The following is a 21601-nucleotide window of genomic DNA, read 5'->3' as shown; positions in this document are numbered from 1 at the left end:
GGAAGTAAAAAACTATTAAACTTTAATCAGAAATTTTTTAAAACTTTGAATTAAAAAACTAAAATTTTCATATTTATAAATAAAGTTCTTACAGCAACATTCAAGATCATGCATTGTAAACACATGATAAGTATCTTATTAAATAGAATTAATGCTTACTTTTATAAATTATAACATTATTATGTGAAATTAATTAAAATTTTTATATCATTTATAAATATTGTTATACTAAAACAAGTGTACATATATTAAAAAAAAAAAACTCTTAATTTTTATTTTTATGTGTATTTTTTGTACGTAAAAATAATTTATTTTTTAAGTCAATAATTTTATTGAGATGTCATTAATTCAAAATTATATACTAAACAACTTATGCACATAAAAATCAACTATGATCAAACTTTACAGCTTACTGCATAGATATTCAACTCAGCTTACTGCACTCTTTGCCTTTCTCAACATTAACACAACTCAGTAGGTGTTGCTGCTAGAATATTTGCAATCAAATCATGATTTTTTTCCCCAGTTGCATAGAAAATGGGATACCACAATACACTTCTCTTTAATATATTATTGATCCTTAGCTTATAGTAATTAAGTAAAAAGCGTGAGGTCTTCTACAAGATTAACTTATTTAAAAAGATTAATTCTTTTTGTTGTATTCCCTCCGTTTCAAAATAGTTGGCCTTTTTTTTACTTGACACTCTCTTAAAACATTTATTAAGGGTCTATTTTACCAAATTAGCCTTATTAATTATGCTTTGAAAATATAAATTTGAGTAAATATACTTTATTTAGTCATTTAATGTTGAGGGTAGTATTGAAAGAAAATAACAAAATACTCTTGATTTCATCAAAAGTTACAACTAAATTGAAATAAATATTTTTAAAAAGAGGATCAATTAAAACGAAACGGAGGGTGAATTACTTAAACCTTATCTACGACTTCATAAAAAGTCCATACTTTTCTTTGAAATTACATATATTTGTCGTAACATTAAATAGGTAAGAACATTATTTGACACGTACACCTGTGTCTTTCTTTCTATATCCCATGAAGAGTGTAGTATTTTTCTGAATATGTGGGCCAATTTTGGCTTTTAATCAGATTCTTTGTCAAGTGACATAATAATATTAACAAATATTTTATCAAATAAGTTACTTTATAAAATTAAACAGATTATTTGCCAAGTGTAATAATTTGTTGCTTATTTTATCAAATAAATTAAAATATTTTATTAACCTTATCAAATAAGTTAATATTTGTTCTGAATATTTCATGTCAAAATAAATATTTAATAAAATAAAAGGCTAACAAATATTTTCTTGGAAATATATCAAATCAATATAAATTAAGTAAAAAGAAATGCAAGAAAACAACTAATGAGTTGTATAATAGCAAATTCATAGGCTAATAAATTGTTCAATTTGAAATCGAATTCTCGATAATTACTACTCCATATATTTCATTTTGTTCGAGCTTTCCTATAATAACCACTACATTTATGAGAAATAAACATAATTCACTATTAAATAATTAATGTATAGTAATTATTATTTTACATGCAAAACAAACCATTCAATGTTTGATTAAATATACAATTCCTATAAACTAACACTTATATAATTGTAGAACGAGTATGTTATATTCTAAATACAATTTATTAAAAAAAAAGAATTAAAATTCTCCTAATTAACATTTAATTTGTTTTGATAAAACATATTAATAAATTGCATCATATTGGTTCGTAATAGCAAGGCCATTATCATCTAATAAAATTATAAGACTATAAGAAAAGAATTAGAAGAAGCAAACTGTCATGAATACACAACAATTTCATTAAAAATAAACAGGAAAAGTTAAAAGATTCATTTAAGAGAAAGGCAAAAAACAAATTACTAGTACTAGATTTTAATTATTTCTGAACACTCATCATCGAAAATTGTGCTATTTTTAACTACTCCCTCGTCCCATTCTACTCGTTTCAAATTGGGATGGCACAGCTATTAAAAAAAATAATAAATAATATGGCTAGTTTACCATAATACCCCTGTTAAATGATGTTTATATTTTAATTTAAAGAAAAAGTAATTAATGCAAAAGGTAAAATATGGAAAAAAAAATTGTCTTGTTTTGATAAGTAAAAAGGACAAGCAAAATGGAACACCAAATTAGGAAATTTGGGACGGGTAAAATGGGAGAGAGGGAGTACAAAACTATCCAGTTAGTATTCAACTAGTATAATTTTAGTTCATTAATTTGAATTAACAAATGCAGGGAAGCACTATTGGTGCTAAAATAGTTCAGAACTCAGATGAATTTTAGGGAGTCTAAAGACATTAGAATCGGATGAAGGGGAGGAACTAAGGCCAATTTTGGGGTGTTTCGACATCCGTTAAATTCGATATAATTATATAAAAATTGATATAAGACTTAGAAAAACACCCAGGAAACGAAGAAGATAGATAAATGTTTTAGCTCTCAAATAAAATTTTAAAATTTTGGGTGTCAATATACGTCATTTGTTCGCTACAACAAAACAAACATCAAAGGATTAACTATTACTCGTCAAAAAATAATCGACGAGAAAATAAGATGTTTGACGTACGCAATCACTCAAGAAATTTAGACGTCTCACCAAATCTGATATTAATCATGTGTTGGCACTTAGCAGCAAGCATCGAACCAGAAAAAGTATAATACAGCCATTAGTGGTTGTTTCTGCGGGCCGACTTACGTACAGTATAAGGATAATAATAATATTTTGATTTTATATTTATGCATAAAATGTCAGCAAAATATGTCCAAATGTTGTCTGAATCAAGTTATATGGAGTAAAGTTGTAATGTTTGTAAAGAAAAATGTCTCCAGATTCGGAGAAAATATTTCAAATAAATTCAATGTAATTAAAATCTGGAAAATGATTGGATTAATATATAATATTTATAGGCATGATGTCGTTAAGCGTCTCTATTGGTACAAAAAGACGAATCGTGATGATATCATCTAATGTACGCTCATCTTCTCAATGGGTCTCAACTATATCTTTTATATATACAAAAAAGAGAAGGAAAAAATATATTGGGGTATTTCTTTTCCATATATCATTATTTTGTATCTAAGTGATTTGATACAAAAAGAATTTTTCACAATTAGCTTGTCACAAGCCTTCGGAATTTGTTAATCCATGAAGATACATTATGTGCAACTCTTTGTAAATTGTAAGTAGTGTACATTATGTACCAAAAAAACAATTATAGAAATGAAAGTCTCGTTTCAAGTTGGTGCTAAATTATATACAAAAAAAAGTATTTATTCGTATTTGATATTTACACCAACAAACTGAAAATAATATCGCTAAGCATATTTGGATTGTATCATCCAAATTAAAAAAAGGAAGGCTCGTTGGGAAGAAAAATTATGTGCGGCCTATAGAACACATATAAGGTATAGTCGGATTGCTCACACAACGGATTACTCTCTCATACAGAAAAATATGTGAAAGTGATAGCCTTACGTTATAGCCAACCCCTGACTTACGACCTTTACACTACTACTTTTCTAATGTGAGCAGCTTAAATGGATTGAATCTTTCTCAATCATCCTGACTGAAAATTGTATGCACCATTTAACAACGATTAATTACATAATATTATCACTTTAATTTGTCTCTTCGACTCAAATTAATTGACACGGTATAAATACCAAAGTGTCAAACATTTTGTTCGCCGTCTGCAATAGCAATGAATCCAGTACTTTTAATACAGAGCTTAAATAATTAAGAAAATTTATCAAAAAATCCATATATATTACCGTTTGAACCCATAATTTTAAAAATGTAACACGTACAGTGGTAAAATTATAAAAAGTGAACCCGTGTGTAAAAATACTAGGACATGAGGCCAAGTTAAAGTGAACTTAATTGTTAAGAGTTAAGTTAAATATTTGATCGATCGGCAAAAATAATAGCGAAGTTCACCAAATGCACACCTTTGGTATTAACTCAAAACCAATAATAAACACACCACACATCCCATGCAAATTTGTACAGCTGATAGTTAGTGAATGCAACAAAAAGAACAATGAACAACACCAACAAGAACATAAAAGCAACAAAGTGCAAAAACATCTGTCATGAAAAATAATCAAGTGCTAATATAGCTGGCGTCCGACGTGGTACCTCGTGCCAACTGATGCAACACGCTAGTGGGGGACGAGTTAGTAGTCGATGACCTTAAGGCCTCGGCAAGTGGCCCACCCATTGAGGCCACTTGATGACTCGTTCCCCACGTAGACCGTTCAACATTACTGACATGATGAGGCCCTGAGTCATAGTCATTCCCCGTTGATAGCTTCAACGAGAAGTCAGACGAGGGGTTACCGCCCCCGACCCCTCTACCGGGCATCGAAATGGAAAGACTGGTGGCAGCATTGTCACCTTCTTGAAGTTGTCTGGGCCAATCATCAAAGAAATGGCGCAGAATTTGGCCATTGGATGATTTACCATCATCTTTTTGGGCTTCAAATGGTGGACCCTTTTTGGTGGACTCCAATGGCCTACAAATCAACATCATTGACAGCCCAGCCCAAATCAAGCAGGGAACAAATTGAAGAAAAAAGCTGTAAAAAAACATCTAGTACACAAGGGGCCTTTAAGTTGAATCTTCTTTTCTATATTTAGAAATTTTAGCCAATATGATTATTTTATACTCTAAATATAATCCGTGATTATAAAGTTATCAGACAAATATAATCCTTCTATTGCAATTTATGTGAAAGAGATTCAGAGTACAGTTCAGAACACTTGACAATAACTTCGGGTATAGATATTCAATGGTTAACGATCCAAAATATTTTTAAAAAAAGTTGAAAAAGTTGCAGTCATAGAAAAAACTATTTCACTTTGCAAAGTGCAAACAGTAACACCTTCACATAACATGAAACGGGAGGAGCACTCGTTATACATTGAATATACACAAATTATAGTACAAATAATCATAACTAGGGGGTGAATATTTTTAGGTATTTTTACACAAATAACTAGCTAGATTCATTCTATTTTTTTCCCAACCGGTAATACATAGATTACACATCGACTAAACATTGTTATTTACATGTTATACATACATTATGTACTTTTAGTTTAAACAGTTGGGTGAGACGTTAGTTAAGTTAATTCTTATTTTCAATCTATGTTGCTCGAACTCTTCAAAAATGACATTGGGTACGTATCGGATCCCTTCAAAAGTAGTGCATTTTTTAAGGATCCGATACGGATGCAGCCACATTTTTGGGGAGTCCGAGCAACTTAGTTTTTAATCACCTGACAAACTGTTATGATCCCAAAAAGTGGGCTCCCTGCCAGAGAAAACCCAAAAATATCAAAGGTAGGGTTCCTACAAAGAAAATGGAAGTGGGACGAGAATATCTTCAATAGATTCTAAATATCCAAGAAAAATACAATAAGTGGACCATGCACACCTACAAGTCAAAAAGAAAAGAAAAAGGAATTTGGAGAAGAAGTAACCCTTTGATCAAGATTTAATTTAGATTTTCTCCCTATTGGGAGACAAGTTTCAACTTACACAAAGATGTCTCTTTTTAGGAGGTAGTGGAAAAAATAGAACCAATGGAGGATATTTGTTGGCCCCTTAATAAAAAAAAGCAAAAGTTCAAAACTTTAATGCATAATTGAACTTCTTGTCATTCTAACAGTGAAAAAAAGTAGTATCTGCACAAACACTTTGCTCTGAAAAATAAGTTATAGTGCTAAGAAGTATTTATAGAAAGAATAATGATTTCTGAAAAAAGGGGCCAAATAAAGTAGTGTGTATATTCACTAGATTAAAAAGCCACTCACTCACTATTAAATAGAGAACAGATACTTAACCTCCAATATTGCCTTTTTCTTCTCCCAAAAAAACAAAAAAGAAAGAGCAGAAATGAAAAGCATTAAAATGCAGATATAATAAATGAACACCATAGTAGAATAGGTAATGTGACAAGTTAATAATTTTACTTTTTATGGAGGAACTGGCTACTTTTCTTATTTTTTTCTTTTAATAACCGTAGTGTCCGGACTAGCTTCACACACCAAGTACTGAATAACTCTATTCTATAGGGCGTAGACGGTTGGAAAACAATTCACCTAGTGTTTTTGCTTATATTGCTCGGATTGTTCAAAAATGATGTCACACTCACACCGTCACACACATGTCGAATCCTCCAAAAATGCACTCCTTTTGGAGTATCCGACACACACCCGTCGACATTTTTAAAGAATCCGAGCAAACATAATTTTTTTGCTTCGTGAGACCACATAATTCTCAAGTCACTCAATTGGCCACTAGGCGACAGTCTTCGGGGCAACAAATAACTATCTTTATATCACGTGTTAAGCTCAGAACATACGAAATTCTGCATTGGAAGGTGAATGTACCTTTGGTTGAGATGAAGAGCTGCATCAGCTGAAGGTGAATGTCCAGATAGAGAAAAATGAGGAGCATGACTAGCCATTTTTTCAAAGGCTTGATGATGAAAAACAGTATTGTTGTTGTTGTTTTTACTGCCATTGTTGGCAGGTGTGGGAATTTCCACAGGCTTTCTTGAACGGCTGCGGCCACGATGAACGTGGCGCTCGCAGTATTTCTGGCCAACCACTACATCCCTTGAACACCTCCATTTCTTCCCATCAGTCCTCCTACACCTCCCTGGTTCTGGATCCATGGCTCCTCTTCCCCAGTACCCTGACTGCATCACTTCAAGAGAATTTCATATTATCGTTAATTAGTCAGTTCTGTTAATCTTGGAGGTCGAGTAGAAAATATAAATGAAATGTACATGAGACACTTGAAGAATATTTGCATCATCAGTGTGTTTTAACATGCCTTCTTGATATAAGCATTTGGTATATGAAGCCCACTGACTCGACTAATATGCATTCATGCCATGTAAGGCATATTATAGAGGAAAATGTTGTTTGACAAGATTTATATCATTTTCAAGGCTTGAACCAAGATCTCTAATCGAGGGTGAAGGGATGATTCTATTTTGCTCGAATTCTTTAAGAAATTTGTCCAGTATGTATCGAATCCTCCAAAAACTACGCATTGTTTGAGGATGTGACACTAGTGTAGTATTATCATTTTTCGAGGGTTTGAACAACATAGCCACAAACTTCTGTAATATTTTAAAATGTTGTAGCAAGTAACCAGCCTTCTTTATTGACTGGTAGTTGTATAACATTTTAGGTCTATCGGAAACAGCCTCTCTACTTCTTCGGAGATAGCGGTATGGACTGCGTACATATTACCCTCCTCAGACCTCACTTTGTGAGAATACACTGAGTTTGATGTAGTTGTTGTTGTAATTGTATTACATTTTAGGTTAATTAACTATTTATAAATTCTTAATTCAAACATCATTTATAGCTTCTTTTTACATACAACAAAATAAAAGTAAGAAATTCTTGGAATACAGAAGTACATAGTATCAATTAAGCTCCTTAACCTAAGCTTGTAAGAATCAACCAAGAGTACTTATCAACCACATCAAGAAATTAACACAGTCATTTGGTTTTGTTTTTTTGGTCCAAAAAGTCATAGGGAAATAATATTATTATACTGTGATTGACATGTGTTTCTAAAAATTTTGGCAAATGACTAAGAAATGCAGATCAAAAACAAAACTTTGTGATTCATTTTTTTATTTTTCTTAGTTCAAAGACCAAGAAAACAGCAAAAGAGTCAACACACACAGATTAAAAATGAAGACGACAACATATCCCGTGCAATCTCACAAGTGGGGTCTAGAGAGGTAAAGTGTATGCAGACCTTAACCCTACCATAGGAGACAAAGAGGTCGTTTCCAATAAACCCTCCGGCTCAAGGAGTAACAGAAATCAAAGAACATGTTAGGTTTCCACTATGGACATAAAAAAGAATACTAGAACAAAAAAGATAGCAACTTTCCAACAACTAAGCACACAATGAAGAGTGAACTTAAAACAAGAAACCAAAAATAACTTACAAGCTTGTTGGTAGTGAGGAGGATACTGTTGAAAGGGATGAGAATAGTAATATGAAGGAGGAGAAGTGATGATGCTTTTCTTAACAAGATGAAGTAGTTCAGGAGGAACAGAGACACCAGCTATAAAATGCCTAAAAATCAGAGTCTGTAGTTCAAGTTCTTGCCACTGTGCCAAGCTGAAGTAACCACTCCCAATCCCTGAATCAAGAAAACCAGAAACAAAAAGAGAGAGAATCTTTATACAACTACTCAAAATCTTAAGTTGGAAGCATGAAAAACTACAAACTTAAAAAAGGGTGTCTAATTCAGAAATCACAAAAGATAAATCTTTAATATATACAACAACTCAAAATGAGATTACAATGGTGGGAAATGGAACCATCACCAATAACTGAACAACTACGATTTTACACTCAAAATCTCAAGTTGGAATCAAGAAAAACAAGGAATTTGAATCTAATTGAAGAAAGCCAAAAAAAAAAAAAAAACTTTAATATATGTACAACCACTCAAAATCTGAATTTATTTTAATGGGTCAGGGAAAGGGAGGGAACGACAAGGTGTTAATGAATCTTCATCAATAAAGTGAACGTTCAACTACTAACATTTTCAGCTCAAAATCTTAACTTAGAAGCAAGAAAAACAAGAAGGTTGAAAAGGGTGTCTAAATCTAATTCAACAAATCAATAAAAAAAAGAATCTTAAATATGTAGAACCACTCAAAATCTGTACTTTTTATAGGGTAGGAAAAGAGAAATAACTAGAGAGTGGAGAACTAAACTGTCACCAATAAAGTGAACGTTCAGATAGTCAACCGACTGCACTGCTAAGATTTTCAGTTCAAAATCTGAACTTGGAAGCTAAAAAAAAAATACTTAAAAAGGGTGTCTAATATATAAAGTGTTAAAAAAAGAATCTTTAATACTTAGTATGTAAATCAACTAAAAATCTGAACTTGGGAGCATGAAAAACAAGAAATTTAAAGGGTGTCTAATTCAAGTAGAAAAAAAAAAAAAAGAGAATCATTAGTATGTTCAACAACTAAAAATCTGAACATGGAAGTTGAAAAGGGCGTCTAATTCTATATCTAACTTACTGGTAAATTTGGTGGTGGCAGTTGTTGTTGAATCTGACAACAATTTGTTAGTAGTAGTAGTTGTTGATGTTGGTTGAGAGACAAACAATGGAAGTGCAGAATCAGTAGAAGCAGACACAACAGACTGAAAGTCACGAACAAGTTTAGGTAACTTTGCAGGATGATGGTGATGAGTTGTTGTAAGTGACTCATCATCCTGTTGCTTCAGATTGAAGTCCATAGTATAGAGTAGTAAGAAATAAAGATGGAATATTTTTTTAGTTTGGTTTTACAGTATTAGAGGAACTGCTGCTAGTTGGAGTATGATAAGAAGAATATTAATGTGCATATGAGTGGGCGTGGGCGTGGGGGTGGGTGGGTAGCGGGGAGTATGAAGAGAGTTTGAAAAAGCTTATTGTAGCAGTGAGTTTAGTGGACCCTTTCTTTTTCTTTTTTTTTATATATATGTTTTTGCAGTGTGTAGAGTGCGGGGAAACATGCAAAGTTAAGTCTTTTGTACTGTCTTATCATCCCTTTATTTTACCACCAACAAGGCAATAAATACAAACCAAATTGTACTTTTAGGGTTGGTTTTGGAGAGCGTATAAAATAATACTGAATAGGTTATATTAGTAATATTGAAATTAATAGTGCATGGATAATAATAAGAGGATTAGTAATACTGAAATTATTTTTTATACAGTGTTTGATTTGATGTATTAAAAACAATATGTATTATTATACTTTAAAAAAAATATTATTTGTTTATAAAAATATCTTTGACATATTATAACTTTATGTATTTTCTTTGTAAAACTTTATTATTCTTTTTTTAAAATAAAAAAAAAGTAAAAATATAAATAATTATTTACTTTGGAATTTTTAGATTCAATCATTCACTTGTAAAAAAAAAAATTATCTCTTCTTTATTTGTTCATCATTTATTTGTTGTTTTCACTTTTTGATGTTCTTATGTTGGAGGGAGATACGTATAAATTTTGAATAAAATAATAGAATTATTATTAACATAAATTTGTGTTCCGTAAAGTGTTAAAACTAAGTAGAAAAATTATTTTTATTTATAAATATTTTATTTTCAAAATTAAAACTTGTATGCAATTTATTTTTGAATTTTGATCAATAAGTATTTTTTAAGTTAATGGAGTAGTTTTTTTATGACTAAAATTATTTGAAGGGATATTATTATCTTGATAAATTGAAAAGAAATAACTCAAATTGAATAAATTGAAAAGATTTTTCAAAAAAAAAAAAGAAATTTGGGGACATTTTTGTCTTGACACATATTTATCCATGGATTGTAATTCATGGATTACTAATCCCCCAAATTGGGTGTATTAGTTATACACCCTATAATACCATGTAGGGTGTATAACTAATCCATGTATTAGTTATACATAGCTTCAAAATTGCTACCAAACAATATATTAACTAATCTCACCATTTAATCCATGAATTATAAAAATAGTCCATCCTACCAAACGGGTCTTTAAGAGGTACTATTTCGGTGTGAGGTATAATAGATAAATAGTTTTGTGATAAACTAAAATATTATTTTATCTTATATTTATTTGAAGTATTAGTTAGTATCGAAATTATTTATTCTACTATTTATATTATAATAATAGGATAAGTTATCGTATATACATGGTGGATAACTAACTCCGAGTTATTTCAGGATAATTGTTTTCCAACCAAACAACTCCCAAGGAATCGTTTAGTACACTGTATTAAGAAAATAATGTTTGTATTAGCTTTATCTATTATTAATATTCATTTGATATACTATCTTTTTATCTCATGTATTATTAGAAGTTGTTTGGTAGAGTTTATAAGAATGATGTAAAATATGATATTACTAATGTTTGTATCGGTGATATTTGCATTAGTTATGTGTTTGTATTAGTTATGCTTGCAGTTTTTTATACAGTGTTTGATTTGGTATATTAAAAATAATACCTATTACAAAATTTCTAATAACAAAAAAAATCACAAAAAATTCCCCCATAAATAGAATGGAAAAGATGTATAAAAGTTTTCGAGTAATAATTGCGTCTTTAAGCATACTAATGTATGCATTAGAATCTATTGCATTACTAACACCATTTACATTAGAATCCATTGCATTACTAACACCATAAATTTTTAATGTAATAGTAATGCCCTCCTTAATATCAAATGCAGCGTATAATTAATACAACCATTAGTAATACATAGGATGAAAAAGTGTATCAAATAATGTATTAGTAGTACACAAAAATAATACTTGCATTATTTTTTTTAATACACTCAATCAAATGATTTCTTAGTATTTGTATTAGTTATACATTCTATTTATTATTAAGGAGCGTATTACTAACACATAGAAATTTATGATATTAGTAATGTAATGAATTTTAATGCTTGTATTGGCATAGTTAAAATCATAATTATCCCTCAAAATCAGTTTCACATCTTTTCTATCATATTTATAAGTGGTATTTTTGTGAAAAAAAATAAAAATTATGCAATTCGTATTATTTTTAATATATCGAATCAAACGTTGTACAAAAAAAAATATAAACATAACTAATGCAAACATAACTAATACAAGCATTATTAATGTATTATTATTAATATATACTCATCCGTTTTAAAAAGAATGATCTACTTTAACTTGATACAAAATTTAAGAAAATAGAGAAGACTGTTGAATTTTGTGGCTTTAAATTAAAGTTGTATCAAATGTACCAAAATATCCTTTAATATTGTGGTCCTAAACATGTCATTTGAAAAATTAAAATTGAATTATTGCTCAAAAATAAAAAGAGTTATTCTTTTTAAAACGACTTAAAAAAAATAAATTATTTTTTAAAAATGAAGAGAATAATACTTTATACTATTCTTATGCACCGTATCAAATAACCCCTAAACATTTCGACAACAACATAATCACACCATCTCAAACTACCCATCAAATAGTACTATCTAAATTCTACATTTGAAGGGAAATTTAGAGGATGACCATCTCCGACCACCCTTTATTTTGAAGTGGTGAATAGTGTTTCTCTGAATTTGGTGATGCACTATTCATCCCTTTTTTTTATTTTAATTAGTATTATATTGCTTATATTATAACATTTTAAATTATAAATCATATAAGATCATTAATTAAGTCTCTAATATTCGTAATTATTTTTCTAATGAAAGACTTTTACTATGTTAATATTTTTTTATTTTTAAAATTTGAACAAACCTTAGCTAGACATAAAAGAAAAATTAAGAACAAAAATGCTCATTGTGAATTTTGTAATGCATTAATAGAAGATTTTTGGGAACAACATAATAATCTTGAAAATTAAATTACTTATGTAGAAATTAAAATAAATTTTATCATAATCTAATATATTTTTAATTGTATTTCATCAAGGATTTCATTTTTATTTACGTTGTTTATTAATATGAATAATATATAATAATAATTGCGATTTATGTTCTTTAAAAAATTTGGAAAAAAATAATTTTGTATTACATGAAGATTTTGAAAAGATCATGCATTTTAAAGGTGATTATGTAATAAAAAATAAAAGAATTTATTTTTGAAATAAAAAAAATATAGATAAAATAAAAATAATAATAAAATTTTAGAGAAAGAATAGAAGATTCTTTTTTAGAGATGTAAAATAGAGTTGTGGATTGGAGGTTAGTGTTTTTCAAATTTAGCGATTTTCCATATTTTGCGGGTAAATTTGAAGGGTGGTTATGCCCTTATTTTCTCTCTTTTAAATATATAAAGGCTATTTTTAAAAAATACTTGTCTCAAGTGAAATAAAGCAAAATAGTAATTAACAAAAAAAATTACGATAATATAGAAAAATATTACATTTAACAGGAAAATAATGTAAAGGATATACAAACAAAAAATTGTAAGTCTGTAACGAATGGTAGTGGTATGTATTTGGCGATAGCTTTTAAATATTTTTCACTTTTTTGAAAATTATGAAATTTTAATTGTGTTTTGATTATATTTCTTTAAAAGAGATAGGATGTGAACGGTATGCAGGATAATATTTTTGAACGAAAATGTTTTTCTTGAAAAATTAATTATCTTTTTACTTGTTAATTTTTTAACGTTTGATAAGTAAGCTAAAGAAATATTATCTCAAAAATATTTAAAGGTAGTGTGTGGGGTCTCGAGGTGGAGGTCAGGCCGTAGTGATTGCAGGCATAAAATGTGTGGAAGGATATAATAAATACAAAGTATATCTTGTGAAACTTTCTTTATTATCATTAAGAAGGTCATTTTTCTCATTTTCAAAAAAAAATTATCTTTCTTAGAGAAAAATATTTTTTTTAAAATTCATCCAACCACACGTAAAAAGAATTTTTTGCTTTACCTTCCTACTAAATGCATTCATAATGCTCATAATTAAATGTACTTAGACACAACTTAAAAAATAAAATTTCCCTGCAATTGAATTTGCATTATATTCAAGAATAGATATATAGTCTGACGTTGATAGGAAATGTTTTTCTTCTTTAGCAAATTCAAAGAATATGGTGAGATAAGTTATAGGAGTAGTATCTTAAATTTAAGTTATATCAAGTATATTAAAATATTTTTTAATTCTATTATCTTAAATATGTTATAAATAAACTTAGAATTATAATATTAATAAAAAAATGTAAGAAATATCTTTTAAAATTAAGTTAAAAATTTAAATTGCTACTGTTTTTCGAACGGTGGGAGTAAATAAAACGGAGAAGACTTTTAGGTAAGCATAGTAGGGCACTCGAGATAAAAAAGAGAGTTTCAGAGACAAGACAGTTGAGAGGAAAAAGAAAACAACATGACAGACAAAAAAGAATACATTAAAAAAATGTATAGGTTGTAAGGTTCTGCAGGCTCTCTGTCTGTAGCTGTAAGTTTTTATTGGAAACTGAACCCTAAAAACAAAACCCAGCAAACACCTACACTTATGACTAAATTACTAGAATTTCGAGGTTCAGTTCTCTTTGGGGCTCAACAAATATTTTTTTGGCTAATGAGTCAAAAAAATTGAAGCATGAGAGAATGTGAAACAGAAAAATAAATAAATTACTGTAAAAAAATTCTACTACTATAGTAGAAATGCTGGCTGACAACTGCAAGTTCTATTTCAGCCAAAATATCAGAGTTTGTCTAATTTTCATAAGCAGTTGCTAAGGTTTAGTCAGATGGAAGAATATGTCAATTTTAATTTTGCAAAATAAATAAATAAATAACTTTCACACTATGCATGTCTAGTTTAAATTTTTTTCTCATTCGGTGTTCGGTATCCATGTTGGAGTTTGACTAATTCAAATTCGCACCGAATAGGGCCTCATTCTGGAGTAGCGCTCCCTACCAAGAATTTTTCATATCCAGGGCTCAAACCCGAAATCTCTGATTAAGTGAGGAGCAGTCGCATCCACTACACCAGATCATTTGGTTGGTAGTTTACTTGTTACTTGTATATCTCAGAAATAATACATTTCGTTCATGCTTGCTATCTTTACACAATTTACACCGATAAACCTGCTATTTTTATACGTGGAAAAGTTAGAATTTTCACGAAAGGATTACTTATTTCTCTTGTTGGATTTTCTACGAAGAGGTTTCATTACAACTTGTGTAAATCGAATTATTCCTTATATATATTATTCCTTATATATTCTCTGTTCTTGATTGAAAATTCTTTACGTTTTTGTTTTTCTTCTTTAACGTCATACCATTTTTAATTTACTTAGATGATGTTTTGGTAGACATTCATGAATCATTTGTGAAATTTAAAATAAACGCATCAAAGGCGGTGAGGTAATTATCGACTCAACGATAGCAATGACATAGGTACGTAGATCAAAGGACGGTCAGTTGAACACTCTTAACAAAATTTCTAATTTCTCTACCGAAGTATAGTAGTATGTTGAAAAATTGTTTAAAAAGCTATAATACGTAAGCTTTATACTTTATATTGCAAGTGAAAATGAGAGAGCCCTTTAGTTTGTTTTGAACTTTTCTCCTGTTTCCATGCACTTTGCATATTAAACTTGAATAATTAAAGATAAGAAAATGACAAGTTCTTTCAACTTAATTAAATTAATAAATCACAATTATCAAGATATTCCTGAGCTTCGTAATGTTAAATGTTTCTCTAGGTGTTATTTATCAGAGATTAAGATGATAAGCTTTGGGCTAATAAAACTATGTATTATTTTCAAGCTTCCATATGAATGTCATGATAATAGCAATTGGCAAGTGTGCCATTTTTTCTCTGTTGTCTCGTATTTCGTAACGTTAAATATTTCTCTAGGTGTTACTTAATCATACTTTCACTTGGAAACAAGAAAATTAACCAGAAATATGCAGAGCAAGACTTTCAAAAAATTAATACTTTCTCGATTTGGTAGACCGTTGCTTATTTTGGATCAGATTTGTTTGGCTAATTAAAACGATGATTTAAACGGTATATTTACGTGTAAGTTTTCCACAAAAATATACTACAGTACTATATCTTATCCAATAATATCAATACACTAACAAAATAAAATAGGAGTAGGGAGAATATGAAATTAATATTAAATAAAAATAAAGACTTAACTAAACAAGAGGGCAGGGGATAAGAAGGGAGCTAGCTTGGGGTCAGATTTAATTCGAATAGTCGGCAAAAAGTATACTATATATGTATGATTGAAATATTCTTTTTTATGTATGCATAATATAAGTCAAACCTGTTGGGTTCGAAATCGAGAGGAAGTCATGCGAAAGCTTTTACTTTGCAAATCATAAGATGATAAATTAGGCTACAAAAAATATACTATTAATATGGTTTGGCCAAACGACCTACATATAAAAACTAATAGTAAAAACATAAACCTATGGGAGAAATCTCTAAACCAAACTCTTTTAACGACTACATTGTGCATGCTACTATGTTATGGTATGAGAAGCGGTCTTCTATTTATAGATGTCCAAAACTTTTCCTCCAATAAAGAGGTTAGCCAAATATGGAAAAGAATTATATTTTTTCTTTCAGAAAAAATAAGAGTAATTATGGTAACTTTTATTTTCCTTCTAAGAAAAAGTAAAACTTAAATATAGTAAGAAAACCAGAACAAAAACCCTAAAAAAAACCTCGTCGATTAAATTTTATGTTTACTTCTTTATATCTCTAACACCCTAAATAAAAATTTTGAATCTGTCATTAGAAAGGGAATAAGTGAAACACTACGTTAAATCTGGATTGACGAGAGCTTCAAACAGGAAAGTACACATAACGTAAGTGCTAAAACTAAAAGAAACACTATGGGTGTCAAACGGGTCGGGCCGGGCTAATTCGGAATCGGCCCTTCTATTTTAACCGGGTTGAGGGTCGGTTTTGGCTAGACGGGTCGGGCCGCGCCGGGCCGTGCCAAACAATAAAAAAATTAAAATCCACCCTAACCTGGCCCACTTAACCCAACTCGGTCAAACCCACCAAAACCCGATCAAATTGGGTTAAAAAATAGGTCAAACCCGGTCAAAAAAAAATTCTTTCAATATACATTACATATACCCACCTATATACATTATAAATACGTTAAATAATATATATACACTATATATATAGTATATACTACATTAGAATTTAAAATATATATACACATATACACAATTAGTCAATTACTCATATATACGCACCATTCAATGTATATATACTACTACTTATAAAATATACTACAATATTTATACATTACAATATATATAGATATACTTATATGCTAATTCATAAAACATATACACATGTATACGTTAAATATACAAGATATATACACGTGTATATGCACCATACAATGTATATATACAACTACTTATAAAATATACTACAATATATATACATTACAATATATATAGATATAGTTATATACTAATTTATAAAACATATACATATGTATACGTTAAATATACACTTCTATAGAAGATATATACATGTGTATACGCACTATTCAATGTATATATACTACTACTTATAAAATATACTACAATATATATACATTACAATATATATAGATATACTTTATATACTAATTTATAAAACATATACCATGTATACGTTAAATATACACTTCAATAAAAGATATATACATGTGTATACGCACCATTCAATGTATATATACTACTACTTATAAAATATACTACATTATATATACATTACAATATATATAGATATACTTATATACTAATTTATAAAACATATACCCATGTATACGTTAAATATACACTTCTTTAGAAGATATATGTACAAATATACAAAACATATGCTACTTAGCTATTATCAATTTCCTCAGGCATCAAAATTGTTGTAAGTTCATTTTCTTGACATTTAACTTTAAATTCTCTAATTCTCGATCTACGATTATTTCCTTGAATAAAACCAACGGCAAGACGAATTTTTTCAATATAAAGCTCAAAAAACTCAAGACCATCTTTTAGCTATTTCTTTCCGATCCCTCAATTTATTATACTTCTTCGCTACGTGACCGGTTGCTGGGTCCATTCTAGTTTGCGTTGGCCCATCAACATCCCCACCACCTTGTGCAATATTTAACTCTCTTTTGTGATCTTCAGCTATATGTCTCATTAACGTACCCGTACCCCTTTGCTTGCCTCCACTTCTATGCTTATATATTTGTTGACAAATATTGCATTGCACCTCAATATCTGATATACGTTCAAAAAATTGCCATGCAACACTAGTTGTTTTACGAGGTCTTGGGGCACTGGGAGGACGGGGAGGGAGATTAACCGATTCAGATCTAACGTTAGCATCTCCCACTGCGGGTGTCTCAGCAATATTTTCATTATCTTCGTCTAAATTAACCGCATCTACTTCATTTTCTTCTTCTATACCGTAATTTTCCTGAGCTTCTACATAATCCATATCGTGAGCACCTACACCTATTTATTCCTCAAAAGGTGTACCAAGCGATACCGGAGGCGAAGGCACACGGGTATATCTACTACTTGAACTACCTCTACCGCTAGTAATTCGCTTTTTACTACCACTACCCCTTTCGGGACAAGATTTTTTAACACCTTTAGTAGCGAAGTTTCTTAATTTATCCATAATATAAATTAAATTAAACTAAAAATATTCAAAATACACAAATATAGTAAAATTAAATATTAAACAATTAATACAATAAATAAAAATTAAACGTAAGGGATGGAACGACGATACCAAATTTTGGAAGTATCCGAAGGTTGCGACTTTAGAAATTTCCGCTCGTACTTTGCAAATGAAAAATTAAAAATTTAAAGTGAACACTTTAAGAAATTAAATATATTGAATATTTGAGAATTGAGATTTGAGAGTGAAAAATTGTGTGAAAAATGATTTGAAGTTGTAGGGTATTTATAGAATTTATTTTGGGATTAAAAAGTATTTTTTAAAGTTTTTTTTTCTTTTTAATAAATGGGCCCAAACTAGCCGTTTGGACCCAAAAATGGCTATATAGCCGTTGGGCCAACGGCTAGTTTGGTTCAAAATCCTCTTTTTAAAAAGGTATCCGGGCCGGACCGGATCGGTTAACCGGTGGATCTGGACCGGGCTTGATCCGAGCCGGGTTAGTTGGGCTCCTTTTAAAAAATAACCGATCCAAAACTCAAAACCCTAAAGCTCTAGAAATTACCGGACCGATTCAAATCGAACCGGGTTAGTTACCCGGCCCGCCCCGCCCCGCCCCGCCCCGCTTGACACCCCTAAGAAACACTAAAGGAAACGTAATTTAAATTTTAAAAGAAAAACTAGTGTAAAGGTCAATAGTCATAAAATGGAGCTCAAAACATTTCAAGACTATTCTAAAAACAGTGATATATTAATGATTATCCATTTTGGATTAAAGTCCTCACCGTTATGTTTAAAAGAGCTTCCTATTTCAACTATCAATATCGAATTTTCTTCACACATCCAACAATGCAATGCATCTCCTCCTCCAACTAATTAAGTTTCATATGACTCATTATCATGATTCACGAGTCAGTCAGATATTTAACGTGTGCATATGCGACATATCAGAAGACTATTTACGGCCACTAATACAAAGTATTCGAAAAAAAAAAAAAACTGATAAAAGAGAAAATACTTCAACAATTCACTTATCATTGAACAGAGAAAATATATTGATATATTAATACTCTAGACTATTCCACGCCTAACCTTTCGAAAAGACAAATAACGCTCGACCAACTACTAACCTCCTCTCCCAATCTTCGCTCCCCAAATTATCCTATTTTAAATCATGCGCCCATGATTAAGTAAAACTGAGTTATGTCTCTAGTACTTGTTCGACCTACTGTCACACATTAAAATTAGACAGGGGGTAAGGAAGCAAGAGGAAAGATGGGAATGAGTGGAGATATTAATTGATGGAAACAGAAGAGAGAAGTGTCAGAAAAGCAGGTGGATGGGAAACAGAAATAGCAGGCTCTTGTCTATTTTTTTCTTTCTCTCTTTATATTTATTTATTTATTTATGTTGCGTGCATTCACCTGATGTGACCAACTAACCTTTTCCTACTTGTTAATTAAACTACTACAGTAATATATTAAAGACATTTGTACTTAGTTGTAGATACTTCGAAGCATTGTTCCGCAATCTATTTGGTGATGAGTTTGTGAATATTTTCTTCGTTTCATAATAAATGAATTATTAAATTTTGATACATAATTTAAGAAAAAAATATTAAAGATATAAATTTAATACAATTTTTCATTTTTGTTCTCAAAAAGGAAAAAACTGACCTTTTAATATTTTTTTTAAAATTAATTGATTGTCAAATCATAAGGATAAATTTGAAAAATAATTCAATGATTCATTTATTTTGAAATACTAATAAATACCCCAATAATTCACTTATTCCAAAACAGAGGAAGTATATATTTAAAATTTTATATAAATAATACACAATTTTTGTCGTGATCAATTCATATATTACTAATCTATATATAATATAAAGGAATCTAATAAAGAAGGTGATGTGACACCTTTCAATGACCATCATTTGCATTTAACTTTTATCTCCTTTTTTTTGGCATTTTTCCTTTTTTTTTTTTTGCAACTTTTTGGTTCATTCTGCTACTAATTAAAGGATTTAATAATAATAAATACTTCATAAAACCCACTAAAACGTAGCCATCAAATGCAGTAAAACCCAATTAAAATTTGAACCAGCCCACGTTTTGCTAACTTATGTCTGTTACGTTAAAAAGCTGAACAGATATAATTAATACACTTAATACTCATTCATTCATTCATTTTTAATTACTCAAATATGTTGGTATTATTTCATGTTAAGTTACTAATTCGTCGGTTGGTATAAATATTAAACAAAATCATTTGTACTCCATAATATTCATCCTTTACTATTCCAAATCTCTTTTTCATAATATTCATTATAATTACTTTTTTTTTGTGTGTGATTTCTCATCCAATGTTCTAAGAAACGGAGCACCCGAAATCTCACAAGAGATCTGCAAATGCATTTTCTAAATACTATTATGATATCGTTGATAGCACCAGATTATACTGCAATAGTAAGATTCTTACTCACTAATTTTCAATTCTTATATTAGTGCATTTGATGTGTGATAACTCAAGAGTCACTGAATCCTTTTGCTACATTTTTGAAGTCTATGCTTTTCGTTACATATGATTCTACCAATTTCACATTTTACCTTGCCTGAAGATTAGCCCAAAAAGTATTGGCTTATCAGAAACGGAATTAAAAAAAATAAATTGTTGTAGCTTTTTCAGATATGGAGAGCAACAGATAAGAAGGATTGTGTTATAGCTGTATGAAATCAAAGGTTTTGTCTTTTATAAAAGAGAAAGAAGCTCAAGAAAATGGGAGGCACGCATAAACACTGTTAGGGATCGTTTGGTAGAATGTATTAAAATATTAATGCATGCGTTAGTTTAATGTGTATTAGTATTACCTTGTTTGGTATACCTTTTTACCCTATGTATAATTAATGCACTCTATTGTGTATTGAGGTGGGTATTATTAATACCTCAAAATCCATGACATTAGTAATAGGTCCTATTAAACATCAAAATTTGAATTAATCGAATTTTAATACGGATACAGAACAACGCATAAAAAATCAAAAGAAAATCTAATACTATTAAAACATGCACACATTATAACTAAAAGTGAAAATCTTTTATAAAAAATGTATGTCTATATATTTTCATTTTTCCAAGAAGATATAATAATAAGTAATACTACAATTAATCTACCCTCTATTTTAATAGTGAAATCTTACCATTGTATTTAGAGTTTATACTTTTAACAATAATGCACCGCGCAAAGCGCAGATATTATCCCTAGTATTTGTATAACTTGGACCAACTATCAAAAAGACTCCATGGAGTATATTTAGCATTATTTTTATTAATCTGCTGATTAAATTAATTAGGAGCTTCACCTTAAATTAAAAG

General features: G+C 29.7%; 1 protein-coding gene across 1 annotated transcript; it reads right to left on the bottom strand.

The window, feature by feature from the left end:
• Positions 1-3975: 3975 nt before the first annotated feature.
• Positions 3976-9652, bottom strand: LOC107843649 (growth-regulating factor 3). Its single transcript, XM_016687996.2, has 5 exons — positions 9380-9652; positions 9126-9348; positions 8030-8227; positions 6441-6759; positions 3976-4558 (listed from the first exon to the last, which is right to left on the bottom strand). Exons 2-5 carry the CDS (start codon positions 9343-9345, stop codon positions 4147-4149), a joined length of 1149 nt encoding a protein of 382 aa, XP_016543482.2. The 5' UTR covers positions 9346-9348; positions 9380-9652; the 3' UTR covers positions 3976-4146.
• Between the last annotated feature and the right edge of the window lie 11949 nt (positions 9653-21601).

The sequence above is a fragment of the Capsicum annuum genome, chromosome 10 (assembly GCF_002878395.1).
Source record: "Capsicum annuum cultivar UCD-10X-F1 chromosome 10, UCD10Xv1.1, whole genome shotgun sequence".
Classification (NCBI taxonomy): domain Eukaryota; kingdom Viridiplantae; phylum Streptophyta; class Magnoliopsida; order Solanales; family Solanaceae; genus Capsicum; species Capsicum annuum.
The sequence above is the reverse complement of the archived record's forward strand: the minus strand, read 5'-3'. Positions and strand labels throughout refer to the sequence as shown.

Excerpts from the sequence above, each read along its gene's own strand:
- LOC107843649 (XM_016687996.2), bottom strand. The coding sequence starts at position 9,345 with ATGGACTTCAATCTGAAGCAACAGGATGATGAGTCACTTACAACAACT. Across the intron at positions 8,228-9,125 it reads TGCCACCACCAAATTTACCA|GGATTGGGAGTGGTTACTTC; the intron begins GTAAGTTAGATA and ends TTCTTGATTCAG. Across the intron at positions 6,760-8,029 it reads TCCTCACTACCAACAAGCTT|TGATGCAGTCAGGGTACTGG; the intron begins GTAAGTTATTTT and ends ATTCTCTTGAAG.